An 18,044-nucleotide genomic window follows, 5' to 3' on the forward strand; every position below is an offset into this window, starting at 1 on the left:
AGTAAATCATGTAACCATACTGCTTCGGAATGCACCAAATTTGTGTGCTTCAGGTGAAAATTTATGCAATGATGTATAGAGTTGTAGGGAGCTATAGTATTGTGGAACATACGTGCTTTACAATTTGTATGCCTCCGCAACGAAGTGGCCGGAGGCATTATGTTTTCGGGTCGTCCGTCCGTCCGTCCGTACGTACGTCCGTCCGTCCCGTTTTGTTTTTGTCGATATCTCAAGAACCGTGTGGTGGTTTTACATCAAACTTGGGATGAGGGTATATCCTTGGGGGATAATACTTTGTGTGGATTTTAGGGTCACAGGGTCAAAGGTCACAGGTTATTTTGTGAAAAAAAATTTTGAAATTTCATGTTTTTCTCCATGTCTCGCAAATGGTTCAAGGTATCTTCATGGAACTTAGTATATATGCTTGGACCGATGGGCAGTGATTATCTAGGGAAGTTGGGGTCATGGGTCAAAGGTCAGGGGGTCAAAGGTCAAGGTCAACTCCTCAAAATATCACTACTTTCCTTAAAATGCAATATGCCTGAAGGTTTTTGTTTTTGTTTTAACTTGATGTATGCATGTATTACCCAATATATATTCTGTGGGAAGTTTCTTGCCAAAAGGTCAAAGGTCAAAAGGTCAAAGGTCAAGTGAAAGTGCTGAATTGCACTTTTTCCTCCATATCTCAAAAGTAACTCAAGGTATCATCATGAAACTTACATATTTATGCATGTTCAACCTAACAGTGATTCTCTTTGGAACTGTGAGGTCAAAGGTCAAAGGCCAGGTTTAGAAAATGCTATTTTCCCATTTGATACTGAAATTATACTTTTTCTCAATACCTTGAAATTTACTCAATGCATAAACTTATAAAAGGGTCAAAAGTCAAGTAAAAATCATCAGTTCCCCAAATACCTGGACTCTGACATTTTAATCATTCATCCAATTGAACCTAGTTCTAGGAAAGTGAACATTCAGCACATTTGTGGCAAACCTGTCATTTTAATATTTTGCCAATTGTGTGAAACTGTCATCACACATTGTCAAGACATTGTACTATAGACCTATTAGGAGAACCATGCATTATGGCGGAGGCATATCAGTCGCCGTAGCGATATATCTAGTTAAGTTATGCATAAAAGTGAAGCTTTAGTTAACCATCTTAGAATATTTTTCTCTCTTCCCACAGTCGAAAGAGAGGCCTCTACACCAGGGATAAGAACAAGCTGTACCTCAAGCATCATTGTCATGTTGTGGATTATATTTGGACTGTCAAGGTATTGCCATGCTATGTCGAGACTTTCAATTGTCTGAGTTATTGTATCTAAAAATACTGTGTTTTCAAGTTAATTGAGTGTGTATGTGTACATAAGTCATGATGATGTTGAACTCATGTTTGCATTCAGGATTGTCGGATTCATTTTTTGACCTGTCTGAAATTTTCAGTATGGATTAATTCAAAAAGATTTCCGCCGTATTAGCCAGATGTAGCACAATACTGAAGCTATGGCCAGATTATTAGCTGATTAAGAAGCATGTGAATAATAAGTTTTGGTAAATCATGCATCGGTCAGGATTGACAAATGAGTTTTCTCATTAATGTATCACCCAAATCAGTCACAATACGTGCAGAAGTTCCGCTTGAATGAGAGGCGCTTTGAGGAATTCTTTGCCGGTCCACCTCCAAACTTCAGCTCCACACCTGCAAAGCGAAACACCCATAAAGTCATGCAGCATTCAGAGCAAGAGAGCTCTGCAGATGACGATGATGATGCTAATGATTCAGAAGATTCCGATGAAGACGATGATGACATCCCACTTATGGAGGTGAAAAAGAAGGCTGCAGCCAAAGGTGGTGAAAAGAAAAAGAGTAAGTACCCACTGATTACCATCAGTTAGCAATATAACTAAAGTAGAAATGTGGGATTATTATTACTCCATGCTCGAAGTAGAATGAAACAACATTTACTCCAGATTGTTTTCAATTATGTGTTCTACAAAAGCCAACACCTTCTGTAATTTCAGTGCTGATGTGCATAAAACCATGGCAGGACTGTGGATGCATATTTCTTTTCGAGGAGGTATTTCTGTCGCATAATAATGACTATGATTTCAAGAGAAGGAAGGATTAAACTGCATGTTTCATGTGTCAGATATTGTGCAAGATGGATTATACCAACATTGTGATCTTGCAAAAATGTAGTTACTAATGTAGGTGTCACAAGTCAGAAATAGTTGTGCAAATGTCAGATTTTTTTTTTTTTTTTTTTTTTAAGATTTAACATGCAGTACAAAGGAAAATGTAATGCAGAACTGTTTTCTCAGTCAAGTTCCTCAGTGTACTTCCAGTTCTCTTTACTAAGAGATAATAATGTATGTTATGTTTTTCAATTGAAAGCTGCCTCTATGGTCCGATAGTAGGAACATACAAGAGGAAAAGAAAAAGCAAAGTTCTGAAGTCAGAACTGCATGTCACATGGTAAATCTCATCTTTAATTCATTCAGGAAAATACAAGACTTCAAACAAGGAGAATCGAGAGGCCAAGGTCAAGAAGCCGAGGCTGACACCAGAGGAGAAGGCTGCCCTCAAAGCCAAGTTGAAGCAGGAGAGACTAGCAGAGAAGATGCTCAGGAAGCAGAAGATGGCAGAAGAGAAGGCCAAGGCCAAGGCTCAGCTCCGTGAGGAGCAGGCAAGAGCCAAGGAGGAGCAGCGGGTCCAGAGGGAGCAGGAGAAGGCTGCAAGAAGGGAGCAGATACGGAAGGACATCGAAGAGAGTAAAGAAAGAAGGAGAAAGGTGAAGGATCATGTTTAAAGCTGACAAATATTTTGCATGTTGTGTCATATCTAGGGCTTCTTTGTCTCAGTTATTATGTGAGAGGCTCTCTACAAAATGTTGAATATTTCTTTACTTTAAAATTGGTATTTCAAGTATTTCCCTGAAGACTCTTATGAGCCTCCCTGGCTGTGATGTTTGAATATTGGTTGCCCTGCTTACTGTATCTACAGCGATTAAAATGTGATGTTAAAAAAATAAAAATAAATTTACAGAGTTTTCCTGCTTTTTTGACTGTTGAAAGGGTACATTCCATGTGACAGTAAAGGACTTTTCAAAATTGTGTACCTTGATGCCTTGTTTGATACCATCAATGCAGTGGCATTCTTTAACCCTAATAAGACTGGGCTATTTTGGTAGCTCGAAAGACTGAAGGGGGGGGGGGGGGGGGGCCTAAAGGGCCCCCCCTTAAGATCTCGGCCGTGGATCGCGCAATCGCCGCGGAAATTTGCACAATGGTAGTGTGCGATGTAATCTACAAGATCATATATTTAAATTTTCCAAAAATAGTCTTCTTTTATTTTATTTTGATTAATTATGCTAATTTATACAAGAAATCAGACTCTGATCTAAATCAATAAATAAAGCTCCAGAAGTGCTCATTTTTGGTCTAATAATTCTTTGTGGCATTCTTAGCCAATGTAATTGAAAAAAAATTCGGTATCAAAATTAATTTCTTATGTATTTTATTGTTTCATGAATTTCTTATGTATTTCCTTGTTTTTTGACCTTTTGTTTTGGTTGTTTTTTTTAACAAAATTTGTGGCAGACACTTTTTGAAGCATACTACTACTAAAACAAATCAATTTTAGCCATTGAGAGTAAAAATAAGCATATTTATATGAACCATGTGAAAAAACTCAATTTGCATTGACTTTGTACACAAAATCACGTTTTTGAGCCGTTTTCGGCCTTGCATGCCTGTACAAAAAGTTATGTAACTTCGGAACCGTACCCCCGGGCGTCAAAAAATTTGGTGTCAAAATGTGCGGGAAACTCGAAAGAAAAAAGTCGTACAGCATCGCGGCAAGAGCATTGCATGTTGCAGAGTAATCGCGTGAAATGTCGAGGGGGGGGGGGCCTTTTAGGCCCCCCCAGTCTTTTTAGGGTTAAGTCTTAATTCTTTCCTGTGCTGTTATTTGTTCTCTGCAGGAAAAAGAAGAAGAACGGGAGCGCCAAAGAATTCGCTTTGAGTACATGAAAGAGTACATGAGGCCACGTGATGATTTAGAGTGTGATGATCACAAGGTAAGATCAAGGTTGTTGTTTTTGTTTTATTTTTTTCAATATATATAGCTTAACTAGTTGGTGTGTTCATGTGTGATGCATGTCATCTGTTGTGCGTCGTCATTCATGCATTGTGCATCTAGCATAATCTTTTTAACATTGTCATCTCTTTCTTGAAAATTGGTGTCAGGATTTTGACCAAACTTGGCAGGAATAATCAATTTATGGAGAGGATCATAGCCTGTACAAATGGTGATTGTACCCAATGGGAGGCCTCTTGGGTTGGGCCCAAATATTCAAAATTGCCAAGAATCACATATTCGATATGGAAGTGTTTTATTTGAAATCTAGCCTGTGTTTTTGATGGTAGCTTCCTCGTTTGTTCTTTCTTTATGTACACAAAATGGTTGAGTATTTAGCGTCTCATTTTCTGCACTCTTACATTCCTTGATGAATTCTGTTCAAGTTTTGTACAGAGATGATCATTGTCAAATCTTGACCGTTACTAATGTTTGTAATGCCGTCACAATGTTTGGTCTTTTATTGGGTCAAAGGCAGCCACTTCGTTATATCTTTTGTGTATGCTGTATCATCCAGATTTCTTGATGGATTTTAAGTTTACCTGAGCACAGCATGATAAGTGTTTTCTTAGACGTATTAGTAAAAGTTGTAAATCACATCATAAAGACTTCCAAAAGTCATTTAGATTCTAATGTATTTCATTGTTTTCAGCATTTCTTATGTATTTCTTTATTTTTTGCTTTTGTTTTTTTCTTTGTTTTTTTCAATGGAATTTGTCACGGACCACTTATCTACCATAATTAGCAAAAAATCAATCAATGAAAGTGATGAATAGTAAAAATAGTCAGGTTTTTATGAGTTTCATGAGAGAGAACTGTCTTCCATAGGAAATGTACACAAAATCACAAAAGTTGTAAATCACATCATAAAAACTTCCAAAAATTGTTTAGATTCTAATGTATTTCATTGTTTTCAGAATTTCTTCTGTATTTCTTTATTTTTTACTTTTGTTTTTTTCTTTGTCTTTTTTTTCAATGGAAATTGTCACGGACCACTTATCTACCATAATTGGCAAAAAATCAGTCAATGAAAGTGATGAATAGTAAAAATAGGTTTTTATGAGTTTCATGAGAGAGGATTGTTTTCGATAGGAAATCTACACAAAATCAAAAAATTGTACACATTTTCGGGTGAAAATAGTCTAGAAGCCTCATGGGTGTTGCAGAATTATTGCGCAAAATGTTGAGGGGGGTGGATAAATCCCCCCTCCCCCCTGGCCTGATTAGGGTTAAGTGGAAGCAAAAGGTATTTCCACGACAAATGCACACAAGATATCCACCATGCAAATTTGCACCATACTGTAGTTTATAAATTGTCAACACAAAAAAGTTAACATATTTGTCTCAATACAATTTACCTTTGTAGGAACTCCCGAAAGCCTTACCTGTTACAGGGCTAATTCCTCAGGAGCTCTTTGGAGATTGTGTCTTGCTGCTGGAATTCCTCCATGCCTTTGGGGACCAGCTAGCTGTCAGTGAGGACTTCCCAGATGGTGTATCACTAGGTTAGTATCAAAGCTTCACATCTCACCTGTCAGGGATTTGAGTACTCCTGTTTCATGAAATTTTAACCCGTTGAAGATGGGCTGATTTTGCTGTAACACGCATTTCCCGTAGACACCTGCCCGAGTATACTCAGGACTAGTCTGCAATGGGTTAAGCACTTGTGTATACAGTTGACTCTGATTCTAAAAGTAAAATTAAAGTGTTATATCATGATTTGAAGAAGAAGAAAATATAAAGAATTTTGTCATTTTTAGGCAAAAAAAATGTTATTTGACATGAGATTGTTATGTTATATAAGTGTTCTTGATAAAGAGTGTCCATTTTATACATGGCATATGTTAAGTTTCAAAGCATCTGTGGGAAAACGGCTGAATGCCTTGGTAAGTACTGCGACTAATGGGCCAAATTTAGAGGGTTAATTTGGCTTGCGAACCATCCAAATTTGGCCCGCGAAAAGGGGTAAATTGTGTCCACATCTATCATTTGGTTCATTTGTGAACCTTGAGTTGCCGTTATGAAAACTGACCAAAGTCTGTAAGAGACTTTCAATAACAACTAAGGTTAAAATAATTGAGATAGATGTAGAAAGCAGATAAAATAAAGGAGAGTGATTTTCTTTCTTGGTAATTGTTTACTCCGTTATTACCGATATACCCTCTGTTTCTATAATCCTGTATTTATATTATACCCTTTGTTTGTGTAATCGTTCTCTTAACAGAAATGCTTGAGGAGGCCCTAACCTCCAACAAAGTAGATGGTAGTCTCTATGACATTATGAGGTTTTTGCTGAAGTCACTGTTCCGAGTCCAGGAAGAAGATGAAGTGGAGTGGAAGTCAGAACTTGAAGAACAGGGAGTGCAAGTACCCAAAGGTACAAGCCTAAAAGAAGCCTATTTTAGATTTGATTTAACAGGAATTGTTAAAAGATGCACATGTGGTCATTATTGGATAGTAGGGTGGTTCTTAACTTGCCAAAGTAACCATGAAAGCATTAAAAAAATTGCAGGTTTAAGTGATAAATCTTTGATTTATATTCATGCAAGTCGTATATTTGTTTGAAGTCATTTTGGAGTGGTGTAGTTCCCTATATCCCTATGATATGCAATTCTGTAAGAAATATGTTCCAGCTACTGATCAAATGTGTATCACCAAAATTTTTTTCAAAATATTTTTTCTTTTGGGGGTCATATTTTCAACAAATGAATGCCCACTTTGTTCACGAACTTTAACTCTTTACCGGGTGAGAGCAACATTCCTGGCAGTGTAGATGTGCAATTAATCACAGTGAATTTGACTTGGTTATATTTGCAATTTGTACCAAAGAAATTTTGTGTTCACTTACCAAGAATACCTTTGACTGGGACATAATAGCTCTTTAAAGTGACACATGGCAAATTTACAAAGCAAATGTAAAATTGTACTAAACTTGAAATCATTTTGAGGGGCCAACTGTTCAAGCTAGGACTTAACATTTATGCTATGGATGTGAAAAGAGGTGAGAAGGAATGTTATGAGTAACATGGCTGAGTTTTGTTTTCACAGTGAATATAGCAGAGGCACGATTAGAAGAAGACCCAGACCCCACATATGCTGCCATGACGAGAGCCGCCACAGCTGCTCTTGCCTGGCCTGTTGTCCATCAAGGTAGACTGTCCCAAAACTTTCTCAACAAGCGACTTGTGTAGCTGTTAGATATGTTGTACATAACTTCTTGGAAGCCATTGCTACATACAGTGCACTCCTGTTACAAGGAACACGGTTATATCGAAATTTCATGTAAAGCTTCATGTAAAAATTTCCACCTTGTGAAAATTTCCTCTTTTACAGTAACCCCAACAGCCATTTTCAGGGCTGACATGACACTGAGTGAGAAACGTTTGTGTCATAGTATAGGTTATGTTTTGATTCAATTCGCACCAGATGGAAAAAAAAAAAATGAAAATGATAGACAGATATGCACAAATAAGCTGAATAAAAGTGGAAGTGAAGAAGTGACAAAATTTGAATGAAAAAAGACAGTGTGTATGTGAATTATAATCTATTAGTACTGTACGAGCTGAAATTTCCGCGTACAGATATTTTCGCAAATTGCTACTAGGAGAACATTTTCACGTGTTGTTAATTTCGCGGTTGCGAGGTCTAACTGTGCTTATCTGTTGGCACGTTGTTTTTTTTCGCGTGTTGTTATTTTCGCGATTCAAAGGCGATTCGCGAAATTCGCGAAAATAAAACCACCGCGAATATTTCAGCTCGTACAGTATTACAAAAGTCTATAGCAAATATGATATGGTTTTTGGTTAAAAAATGAATATATGATATACAGAGAGTAAGTAATTATGGTTTGAAGTGTCCAGTGTTTGCAGTGATACGTTTTGTGCAGACTTTTGAAAAAAAAAATCATACCTGACTCTGTTTGTGTGTGTTAAAGTTTTTGTTTTTGTTTTTGTTTTTGTTTTTGTTTTTGCATAGGAAGGGAACTTGCAAAGTAGGTTAATCATTAAGGATGACAGTACTTTTCTCTCCGGGAGTGAAGTTTGCCAAGTGACATAAGGCTGATTAGCAGAATATATTTGACTCTAGCTTTATAATTCACTTCTAGTTTATATTTTCCCTCTCAATTTTCAAAAAGAATTTTGATTGGAAGTAGCTTATTATGTCAATCAATATGGAATAGCAACTGATAAAAGAACTTGAGTTGAAAGACATCTTCATTTCCTCCGCCGACAGGCATGGAGTTGCGCAATCTTCCCATTGAACCGACGACGGTGACAGAGATCATCCGGCTACATTTCCTGTCCTCTGGTGCACAGACAGGCTCAGAGGATTCCAAGTGGCGCTACCAGCAGCGGGGAGGTTACACCTGCCATGACGACCCCGGCCTTGAGTTCCGCATGCACGATTCGTGGATTCTCAAGACCCTTACCAAGGGAAACTTGTTTGACTTGAGTCCCGGTAAGGCTCTCATGTGGATGAAGAAAAAAATCCCTTCCCCTCCCCCCCCCCCCCCCAACCTTCCTCTTTGTCATTATGGAGGGATTAATTTATATTGTTGATTAATAGTGTAAAGGTCTCCGAACACCAAGCTCAGAAACGCTAATTGTTTGGCTATGGTGCACCAAAAGGAACCATGTCTGGTTCTGTTTCAAAATCACTTCCCGCTAATAACTTTGTTTCAAAATAACTCTTCAACTGGTGATTTTGCTGCTCTTGATTTTGACATAAGGGTAAAATTCTTGGTGGTTTTGTACCGAAATTATTGATTTTATAACAGAACCAGACACGATTTCTTGTGGCGCGCAATAAAAAATGGACTGTTGCTGTCACCATGCTCGGTGTGCAGATATGATTAAAGAAAAACCCTTTTACAGATTTTTTTTTTGTTTTTGTTTATTAGCCCAGGTACTGTATGTAACTAGATATTTACATGCTCTGAAAATGTCAGTAAAAAATCAAAGTCACTAAACTCTTGGTAAACAGACGCTATTTTCCAGCCGTAACTTTTGCTGTGAATGTCAACTGATGATAGAATGTAGCAGGAAGGGTACAAATATTAGATACTTCTTGGCAGTAAATGTTAGTGAAAAGGTCGGTGTACTTTGACTAAGACTAATTTTACAGTCATATCTTCAGCTAAATGTGCTGATTGTGTGGACTGGATGTGGTAGGAAGGATGGAAATAAGTAGGCTGAGACACAGATGAAAGTTCAAATTGAAGTTTTGTGAAACTGTCATTTTCTGGCTGCAACTGGGAGATCCAATGGTGATTTGATTTTGTGTGTTTAAATGCTTTCCATTCAAGTGATTTGAATACCTTGTTAATAACAATCTAACATGCTTTGATGCAGAGGGCAAAATGAAGATTCTGAAAACCCTGACCAATCAGTTGCTGACGTACGTTACAATGCGTGATGTCATAGAGGGGAGCTTTGACAACTGGATGACATCACGCAGGGAGCTGAAAGAACTTCAGCGCCAGGAGCAGCGGAGAGAGAAGGAGGAGGTCACAGCAAGGTGAGCAGCTTTGTGAAATCTTTCAGCTTGGGCATATTCTTTTGTCTTGCTACAAATATACCTGACAAGAGATTGCACATACCCATGTATTCAAATATTCTAGTGTAAACTAGTCAAAACTTGTGTGTTTGATATATGTTACATGTATTCCATTTATTTATTCCTGGTCACATGCTCTAGCATTAATGAAGATGAAAAAAAAAATAATAAAAATAGAATTCCCGAAAGCTAACAAAGCTGAAAATTTGTAATATGAATGGAACAGGGAAGTAAAACCATGAGTTTATCTGAAAATGTTCAGTTTGTGATTGATTGTCAATATCATTCTTCAGAATATTTTTCACACCTATGTAGTTGTTTTCTGCTGAAATGTTGCATGGGTTTCCTTTTCACGTGATTGTGAAGCCAAAATGGAGGATGCAGTAGTGTGTCTAGAAGCTACCCAAAACTTGTACACTGGTTCCATGTTGTAAGTGACCTATTGCTAGCAAGGCATCATGCATGCATACTTTCTTATGCTTTAGAACTCCTAGGAACATATATTTTTAAATTTTTCATCTTCATGTCATATTGTCTTTTGACTTTAATGACATATCAAGACCGAGGTCCAACAACAAAGCTAGCACAATGAAAGTGTTGGTGAGGTTATATTATGTTGATGATGTTGATTTTAAAAGAGGTAAAGCTTTCTTCTTCTGTGTTTTTTCTTGCGAGGTCCACTAATGAGTGTGAGTGCATATATGCATATGCTTTGGTCTTGTAGATACATAGCACTTTTCAATGAATGAAAGATAATCAGACTGTAGTCATCCCTGTTACTTAGCTCAGAAACAATACCTAAGTAGATTTAGAAAAAGCTGTTTAAGAAGAAAGAGACATTCTTCTTTGTCCTTTGCTCCAGATGGAGATTGCGGATGGAAGAGAGAGCTCATGAAAAGCTGCAGAGAGAACAGACAGAGAAGGAGAGGCTAGAAAAGTTGGCCCAGGAAGGTTTCCAAGGGGTGGTGAATGGGGCCAGTCCTGTCTCCTCAGGAACCCTTGGAGGAACTCCAGAATCAACAAACAGGACTCAATCTAGGAACAAGGGAGACTCCCCCAGTGACTCCATGGACACTGAGGGGACAACCCCTGGTATGACACCTGCCGAGATTGAGGGGAAAAGGAAAGAGATCGAAGCAGAGAGCTGTGCTAAGAAGGCAGAATTTCTTAAAGAGGAGGAACGACTGTCAAAAGAAATAGCAGAGGCTATAATGATGTACAGTGTAACCCCATTGGGGGAGGACAGATATTTTCGACGATACTGGAAATTCAACTCCTTACCCGGTCTGTACGTTGAGTGCAACAGAAATGTGGATATGGATGTACTGAAGGAGATGGTGCATGAAATGAATGTGTGTCAGAGGACATCATTTGAGGTGAATGGGAAAGAGAGGGACGTTCAGGTGCTATGTGATCACCACAATACCTCCAATAACAGTAACAAAGAGAATGAGGACACCAACATCATCACCAATGGTCAGATGGAGACAGATGACCATGCAGTGCCTTCAGAGATCCCCAAGCAGCAGACTGACAGTGGGAAAGAAATCGCCATGGAAGTGGACAGGGAAATGCCCCAGCTGACACCTCAAACGTCCACGGCAGAGGAGTCTGCCCCAGAGTGCCAGTGGGCATTCTACAATGACCCCAGTGATGTCGACAAACTGGTGGAGTCCCTCAATGTCCGAGGCTTCAGGGAGGCAGCCTTGCGAGATGCCTTGCAGCAGGAGAAGGCCAAGCTGGTCAGCGTGATGAAGAATGTCCCAACAGAATTCCTGACCAAGTCAAAAGAGGAGCAGTCGGTAACAGAGACAGGGCCAGCGGTCCGGAAGCAGGTGGAAGTGAAGATGAACAGCGGCAAGAAGGGGCTCCTGTCCAACACTGCTAATGGCGAGGAGAAACTAGAACTTATGCTCAGGGAACAGATTCTTGACATAGAGGATCGTATGTGGCAGGGAGCTCTGGGATTTGTGAAGGTACGCATGCAACTTATCTCTTATACAAAAGTCCTTCACCTTCCTTGCTATCTCACGGGACAGATATGTGGGTCATAATGAACAAGTTGGAAGCATTAAGTATTGACTAAATACAGACATGGAGGAACTTTGTAAACAAAACAAAACAAAACAAATTTTTAAGCTTGTTTTGTCAAGTAGGAGTATTGATACAAGTATCCTGACAGTCACATGACCAAGATAACTTTCAGGGTACCCTTTGATCACACCGTGGAATTAAGACATTCTGGTGTTCATTGGTCATAATGTTCCTACATATTAGTAGTTCTTCCAATTTTGGCACAGATGTTTGCTGATCTATCCCTTTCATGTCAGTGCACTCACAGTCACAGTACATATGTTACCCCAAAAGGCTTATATTCATTTCTTTGACTTGTAAGGAAAGTGTTGACCATCTGTAAGATTTTTATACACCTTTCATGATATTTTGTATGCACAATAATAAAAGCAGAATTAGTACTGAGTTTCATACAATATCTGGGCAGGTGCCTGATCGAGCTGGCTGGGTGGAGGCCATTGAGCAGGGCTCCTATGATCGTCAGACCAAGGAGATCTCTTGGGGCCCTGTGTGGGCTAGGTCCATCTTGAATGACGGAGACTTTCTCAACATGTCCATGTCAGACTTACCACTTCCTGATGACAGACCAAAGTCTAAAGACAGGTAGGATGAAAAGCAGCAAACAGTTTTCAATGAGCATTGTATTCAATACACACAATCAGTCACACATATAAAGCAAAATAATATGATGAAATTCATACCTTTAGATACCCTACTGGGTCACTTTTATGCATAAGACAAATTTGGTTATATCTTACATGAAGAAATTAAATTTGCATAAGCTAGTGTTCGTTTTACCATGCTTATAAATTCATGGTGAATATGTTATGTTTCCAAGTTGGATTAGGGTAGAGCTATGACTGATTGACATTGCTGATATGTGAGACTCACTGTCTATCACCCCATACCAACCTCCACATAAGAGGACAAGATGTGAATCACAGAATACTGCAACTATTGATAGTCTGTGCAGAAATACTTCCTTTCAATTTCATTTCATACATAAGACAGCGAGGATGGTATTCTGAAATCCTTCCTAGGAAATTTCTTCCGAAATCAGGATCTATTCCTAAGTGGTAGTCTGAAAATCTTCCTAAGTTTTTTCCTAAACTTAGGAAAAAAAATTCTGACTTAGGAAGAAGTTGGTATTCTAGAGTGCACTTAGGAAAGAATTTTAGGAGGATATTTAGGAAAGCTCCACCCTTGTCCTAAGTACGTTGTTAAGAACAGCAAGCTGCAAAACATTGTGATAGGCGCGCTTGTCATTCACTGTGTGCACCATGTACTTTGATGCGTGAAATGGGCGTGAGAAAGGGGACATGCCGCGCACACGTGTATTTGACCCTACGTTATACAGTGCACTCCCGTTATAACGAACACGGTTATAACGAAATTCCGGTTACAACGAAATAAAGTTTAGGGCCGCAACATTATCAACTCTATGTATTTTTATTGTTTATTCATTCGGTTATAACAAAATTTCGTTATAACGAAAGAAAACTGCCGGTCCCGAGGACTTCGTTATAACGGGAGTCCACTGTAGTAATATGCGATTGTTATTGGTTGGTCCCGTATGATACAGCATTTCATATTGGCTTAAGAAAGGATGTGGGCGGGGTTGAGGATGGCCTAATTTGCATTAAGTTCCTAGGAAGAAATTTCAGAATACCAATTCTGTCTTTCCTCGGCACTTCCTAAGTTTCTGACTTAGGAAGAAACTTATGAAGATTTTCCGAATACCGGACTAGATTCTTTGAAAACAAAGATAAATGATAATTGGAGCTTTATTGATATCTAGTTATGTTGAGATATGTATGCAAATTTGTACCTTTATCATGACATCAGATCTCTTTTCAAATGACTGAATTAGTTTTATGATTTGTAATGTAACATAACAAGCCCTGTTTTATGTATACAACTATGTGACCTTGCCTATGTACCAATGGTAACAACAAAAGTTATTCAAATGTTGTGCATTGTGAAGTAGGAGAAGAAATGATTACCATGTAAGCTCAAGTTGTGATATGCTCCCATTCCTCCATCCTTCCAGACTATCCTCTCTCAAGAAGGCAGAAAACACTCCAACAGGATCCCCCGTCTCCACTAGGTGCAACACCCCAGATGCAACGGACAATGTGGTGCGGGACCTGGCCTGTGCCCTGCTCCAGGTTTCACAGGGTGCTGATGACAAGTACCTGAAAGCACCTCTAGGTAAAATTAGTAATTTGGGGTCAAACATTGAAGTGTGCTAAACGAAGAATTATGATAATCTCTTTGTGCCATGATGTTTGAAAATATTAATGTAAATTGTTATTTGTGTTATTTGCAGAGAGTAATATAATCTTAACTCTGAAATTTTTTTTTTTTAATTAAAGTTAAATCACTGTCAATTGATCTGAGGTGACATGAAAATGATTCACCAGGAGATTTTACCATTTAACCTAACCTAGGCCGGGCTATTTAGGTAGATGATAGGGGGGGGGGTGGCGCCTGGGACTCAGCCGTCGACTGCGCGATTGCGACGAAAATTGGCACACACATTGCCTATGACGTAATCTAAAGTGCCGTGAAGTTAATTTTTAAAAAAATTATTATTTATGCTAAATTATTCTAATTTATGCATAATGATGCATGAAATCAGACAATTTGGTATAAATCACTAAATAAAGCTCAAAACAGGCACATTTTTTGTGTAAATATTCTTTTTAGTGTCCTTAGCAAATGTAAGAGAAAAAAATTGTGCCATCTGAAAACATTTCCTAAGTATTGTATTGTTTTTTTAATTTCTTATATATTTTATTGTTTGTTGAATTTTTTATATATTTCTTTGTTTTTTCGACTTTGTTTTTCATTGTTTTTTCGATTAAATTTGTCTGCAACATTGTTCCGAACAAGAAAATATGTTATTAATTGATTTTAATCAGTAAAACCCCCAAATAATCATGCTTTTATGAAATTTGCCTGTAAGCACAGTTTGCATTGAAATTGTACACGAATTCACGTTTTTGAGCAATTTTTGGTCTGACATGCACGCACATATTTATGCGCAGCTTCGGAACCGCGCACCTGGGCATCGCAAATTTGGTGTCAAAAGATGCAGGAGAGTCATGAAGCATCGTGACGATAGCTTTTCGCGATAGCGATACATCGCGCGGAACGTCGAGGGGGGGCCTTGGGAGCCCCCCCCCCCCCGGCCTAGTTAGGGTTAAGCGTTAGTTGCCACATTGTGATGTATCACTAGGTCTTCAGTGTATTCCCGGTTACATGTGCCAAAGGATACTTTGGATTCAGCTGTGTTATGTTGTGGTTTTGCATTTGTGTGTGCAATACTGGCCACATTTCGTGACGTATTTGATTCAAGTTTGATGTGAAAGTGTTATGTTCAAAGAGCCTAGCTGCCCTCAGTGTTTGGCAATGCTGCCCCCAGTGTGTTCCGCCTTTTACAGGATCAAAAGTCATATTTTGGTTGATGTTCTGTATGTGACCTATGAGCTGCATTACTTAACAAATTTTATGATCATTGTACATGGAAGTGTATTATTTAAAAATCTAGCTGCTTGTAACTATTGGTAGTAGTGCCCTCACTTGTTCCATCCATATATGCAAAATGGTTTATTTTCATGGTCTCCTTGTCCTCACACTGCTGGCTACATTTCACAATGGATTTCGTTCAAGTTTATGACAGAGGTGTATTATTTTTAAATCTTCACCTATAGTAGTTTTGGTTGTACTGTCCTCAGTGTTCTGTCATTTATTGGGTCTAAAGCCACCATCATGTTGATATTTTGTTTATGTGCCCTATCAACCACATTTCTTTATATATTTTCTTTTCCAAAACTTGTGTGGACCTGCATTATGGTGAAATTTAGACCCCCTTTTGCATCTGGTAATGCTGCTCCAAGTGTTCCACCTTTTATAGAGTCAAATGTCATGTTTTAATAGTTGTCTTGTGTACATCATGTAGGTGCAATTGGTGGTGTTTCATGACAGATATTGTTGTCAAAAATTTTTGACTCATACTCCCATTGTCAGTGCACATTTTGAGCTGAAATCAGCTCTTGGGAATTGATGTACTTTCTCAAGTGCAAGAACTTATATCAAGGCAATGAAATGATACCCACACTGCGACAGGAAAAACAGAAATAGTGAAACTTGAAAAAAAAAATTGTTTAGACCCTCTGAATATCTTTGATCCAGGTAATATGACGTCTGATGTTAAATGACGAAAAATTTTGTGCTATGTAAGTAAGATTTTGATGTCATTTGATTTCCGTAGAATCTCACATTAACATCTAAACTTATATGGGCAAAACTGAAACATTGAATTCTATGAAAATGAAACCAATGTATTTTGTATATGCCCTGTCATTGGTTCCACTTACTCACAGGTAAACAGGAAGACGTGAAGCCCATGACAAGGAACCGGAAGAAGCAAGAGGAAGAAAAGGCTGAAGAAGAGGAAGACACAGAGGAAGGTATCTACACATTGAATTCATTTTTAAAGTTTTTGGTTTGTTTGTTGATTTATTTTGTTGTTGGTTGTTGTTTTTTTTTTTTGTTTTTTTTTGTTTTTTTGTAAAGTGTTTTTGTTGTTTGTTGCTGGTGCTTTTCATACAGCCCTGTAGTATAGTCCTTGGCTACACAGTAGCCTGTTAGCATGCTAATGTGAGACAAGGAACTTAGAACAGATTAACTTATTGTAGAAAGAATGCTGTGAATTTGTGTGCAGCTACTGTACAGGATCCATTCAAAAGACTATCCAAGAACCAGAACTGTCATTAAATTTAGAATTATGTCAGGCGGTTTGCTCTATAAGTGCTTTATGAAAACTATACTCCTTGTCTAATTTCAACAGAAATACACAATCCCTATTCGGGGGGGGGGGGGGGGCTTTTTGGGCCCCCCCCCCCCCCCTCGACATTTTTCGCGATAAATGTGGAACGTAAAAATCGCGACGTTTTGTGACCAGTTTGTTTTCTTTTAAGTCTCACGCAACTTTTGGGACTAAATTCGCGACGCCCGGGTACGCAGTTCTGAAGTTAGGCAATATTTTGTAAGTGCATGTCAGACCCGAAATTGCTCAAAAATGTGATTTCATGTACAAATCCAATGCAAATTCTGTTTATGACCAAAATGTATCATTATTTTTACTTTAACTTATCAAAATCAATTGTTTTCATGTTCTTTATGATTGAAATAGTGTCGCCGATGATATCCACCGAAAAAAACAATAAAAAACAAAAAGTCGAAAACACTGAAATACATAAGAAATTTTAAAAATGATAAAATACATAAGAAAAAATGTTGACATCGCCGGTTTTTTTTAATGTATATTCAATAAGAATCCTGCATAGAGTACCTGAACCAAAAATTAGCAGTTTTGGATCTTTAATTTCAGATTTACAGCCATTTTCTTCAATTCATGCATAAATTAGTATAATTAATCTATTAAAAATAAATTTGAATATTTGTGAAATAATTACCTATTCAGTTTTGTAGATTACCTTGTGGGTGACGCGCGTGTCAATTTTCCTTGCGATCACACGGTCAACGGCCAAGATCATTGGGGGGGGGGGCCCAATGACCCCCCCCCCCCCAGTCCTACGAGGCATCGAAATAGCCCAGTCTTTTTAGGGTTAAGCTGGCAAATGAGGTTAGTGTTTAGCATTATTTGCATATTAAAGCAGGTTCTGTCCATGCTTCTACTCAGAATAGATATCCTTGTGTATACATTTGTGCCATTATTTTGATCATAGGATATCCAATTTGTGAAAGACAAGTAATCAGTTCATCTGAATGTAAGCAATATCCCCTTATCTCTAAATAGGCAGTCTTCTGTCATTGATCTTTACTCAGATTTTCTGTGTAGGGATGAATTTTGTTTCCAATATTATGTTTATTGTCATCACGCAGAGAAGAAGCCTCAGAAGACATGTCGAGAGTGCTGGGAGGAATCCCTCATGGCCTGCACCAGCCTCTCCCAGATCTTCCTCCACCTTGCCACACTGGAACGCTCCGTCACATGGAACAAGTCTATCCTCAAGGCCCGTTGTCGTATGTGTCGCCGCGGTGGCAACCCGGAGCAAATGTTGCTGTGTGATGGTTGCAACAGGGGTCACCATATGTTCTGCCTGAAACCACCTCTCAAGGTAAACTATAGTGCTCATGTGTACTTGCTCAAAATGTGTGGGCACTCTGCTCCAACATATAACAGAGGTAGCTTTTGCCCCAAAGAAATTATTGGATAAACACACATGTGAAGTGAAAATAAAGA

General features: G+C 38.4%; 1 protein-coding gene across 2 annotated transcripts in view; it reads left to right on the forward strand.

Moving 5' to 3' along the window:
• Positions 1–18,044, forward strand: part of LOC140235567 (bromodomain adjacent to zinc finger domain protein 1A-like) — a 41,580-nt gene that overhangs the window by 5,400 nt on the left and 18,136 nt on the right. For both annotated transcript variants that reach the window (XM_072315576.1, XM_072315582.1), the window contains exons 5-18: positions 1,190–1,277; positions 1,618–1,870; positions 2,506–2,795; positions 3,987–4,082; positions 5,508–5,646; positions 6,366–6,518; positions 7,190–7,291; positions 8,375–8,599; positions 9,493–9,658; positions 10,560–11,673; positions 12,198–12,373; positions 13,821–13,981; positions 16,159–16,245; positions 17,684–17,919. In XM_072315576.1, the coding sequence (XP_072171677.1) occupies positions 1,190–1,277; positions 1,618–1,870; positions 2,506–2,795; positions 3,987–4,082; positions 5,508–5,646; positions 6,366–6,518; positions 7,190–7,291; positions 8,375–8,599; positions 9,493–9,658; positions 10,560–11,673; positions 12,198–12,373; positions 13,821–13,981; positions 16,159–16,245; positions 17,684–17,919 (3,286 nt within the window). The remainder of the gene's footprint in view (positions 1–1,189; positions 1,278–1,617; positions 1,871–2,505; positions 2,796–3,986; positions 4,083–5,507; positions 5,647–6,365; positions 6,519–7,189; positions 7,292–8,374; positions 8,600–9,492; positions 9,659–10,559; positions 11,674–12,197; positions 12,374–13,820; positions 13,982–16,158; positions 16,246–17,683; positions 17,920–18,044) is intronic.

This window comes from Diadema setosum, chromosome 1 (genome assembly GCF_964275005.1).
Source record: "Diadema setosum chromosome 1, eeDiaSeto1, whole genome shotgun sequence".
Classification (NCBI taxonomy): Eukaryota; Metazoa; Echinodermata; class Echinoidea; order Diadematoida; family Diadematidae; genus Diadema; species Diadema setosum.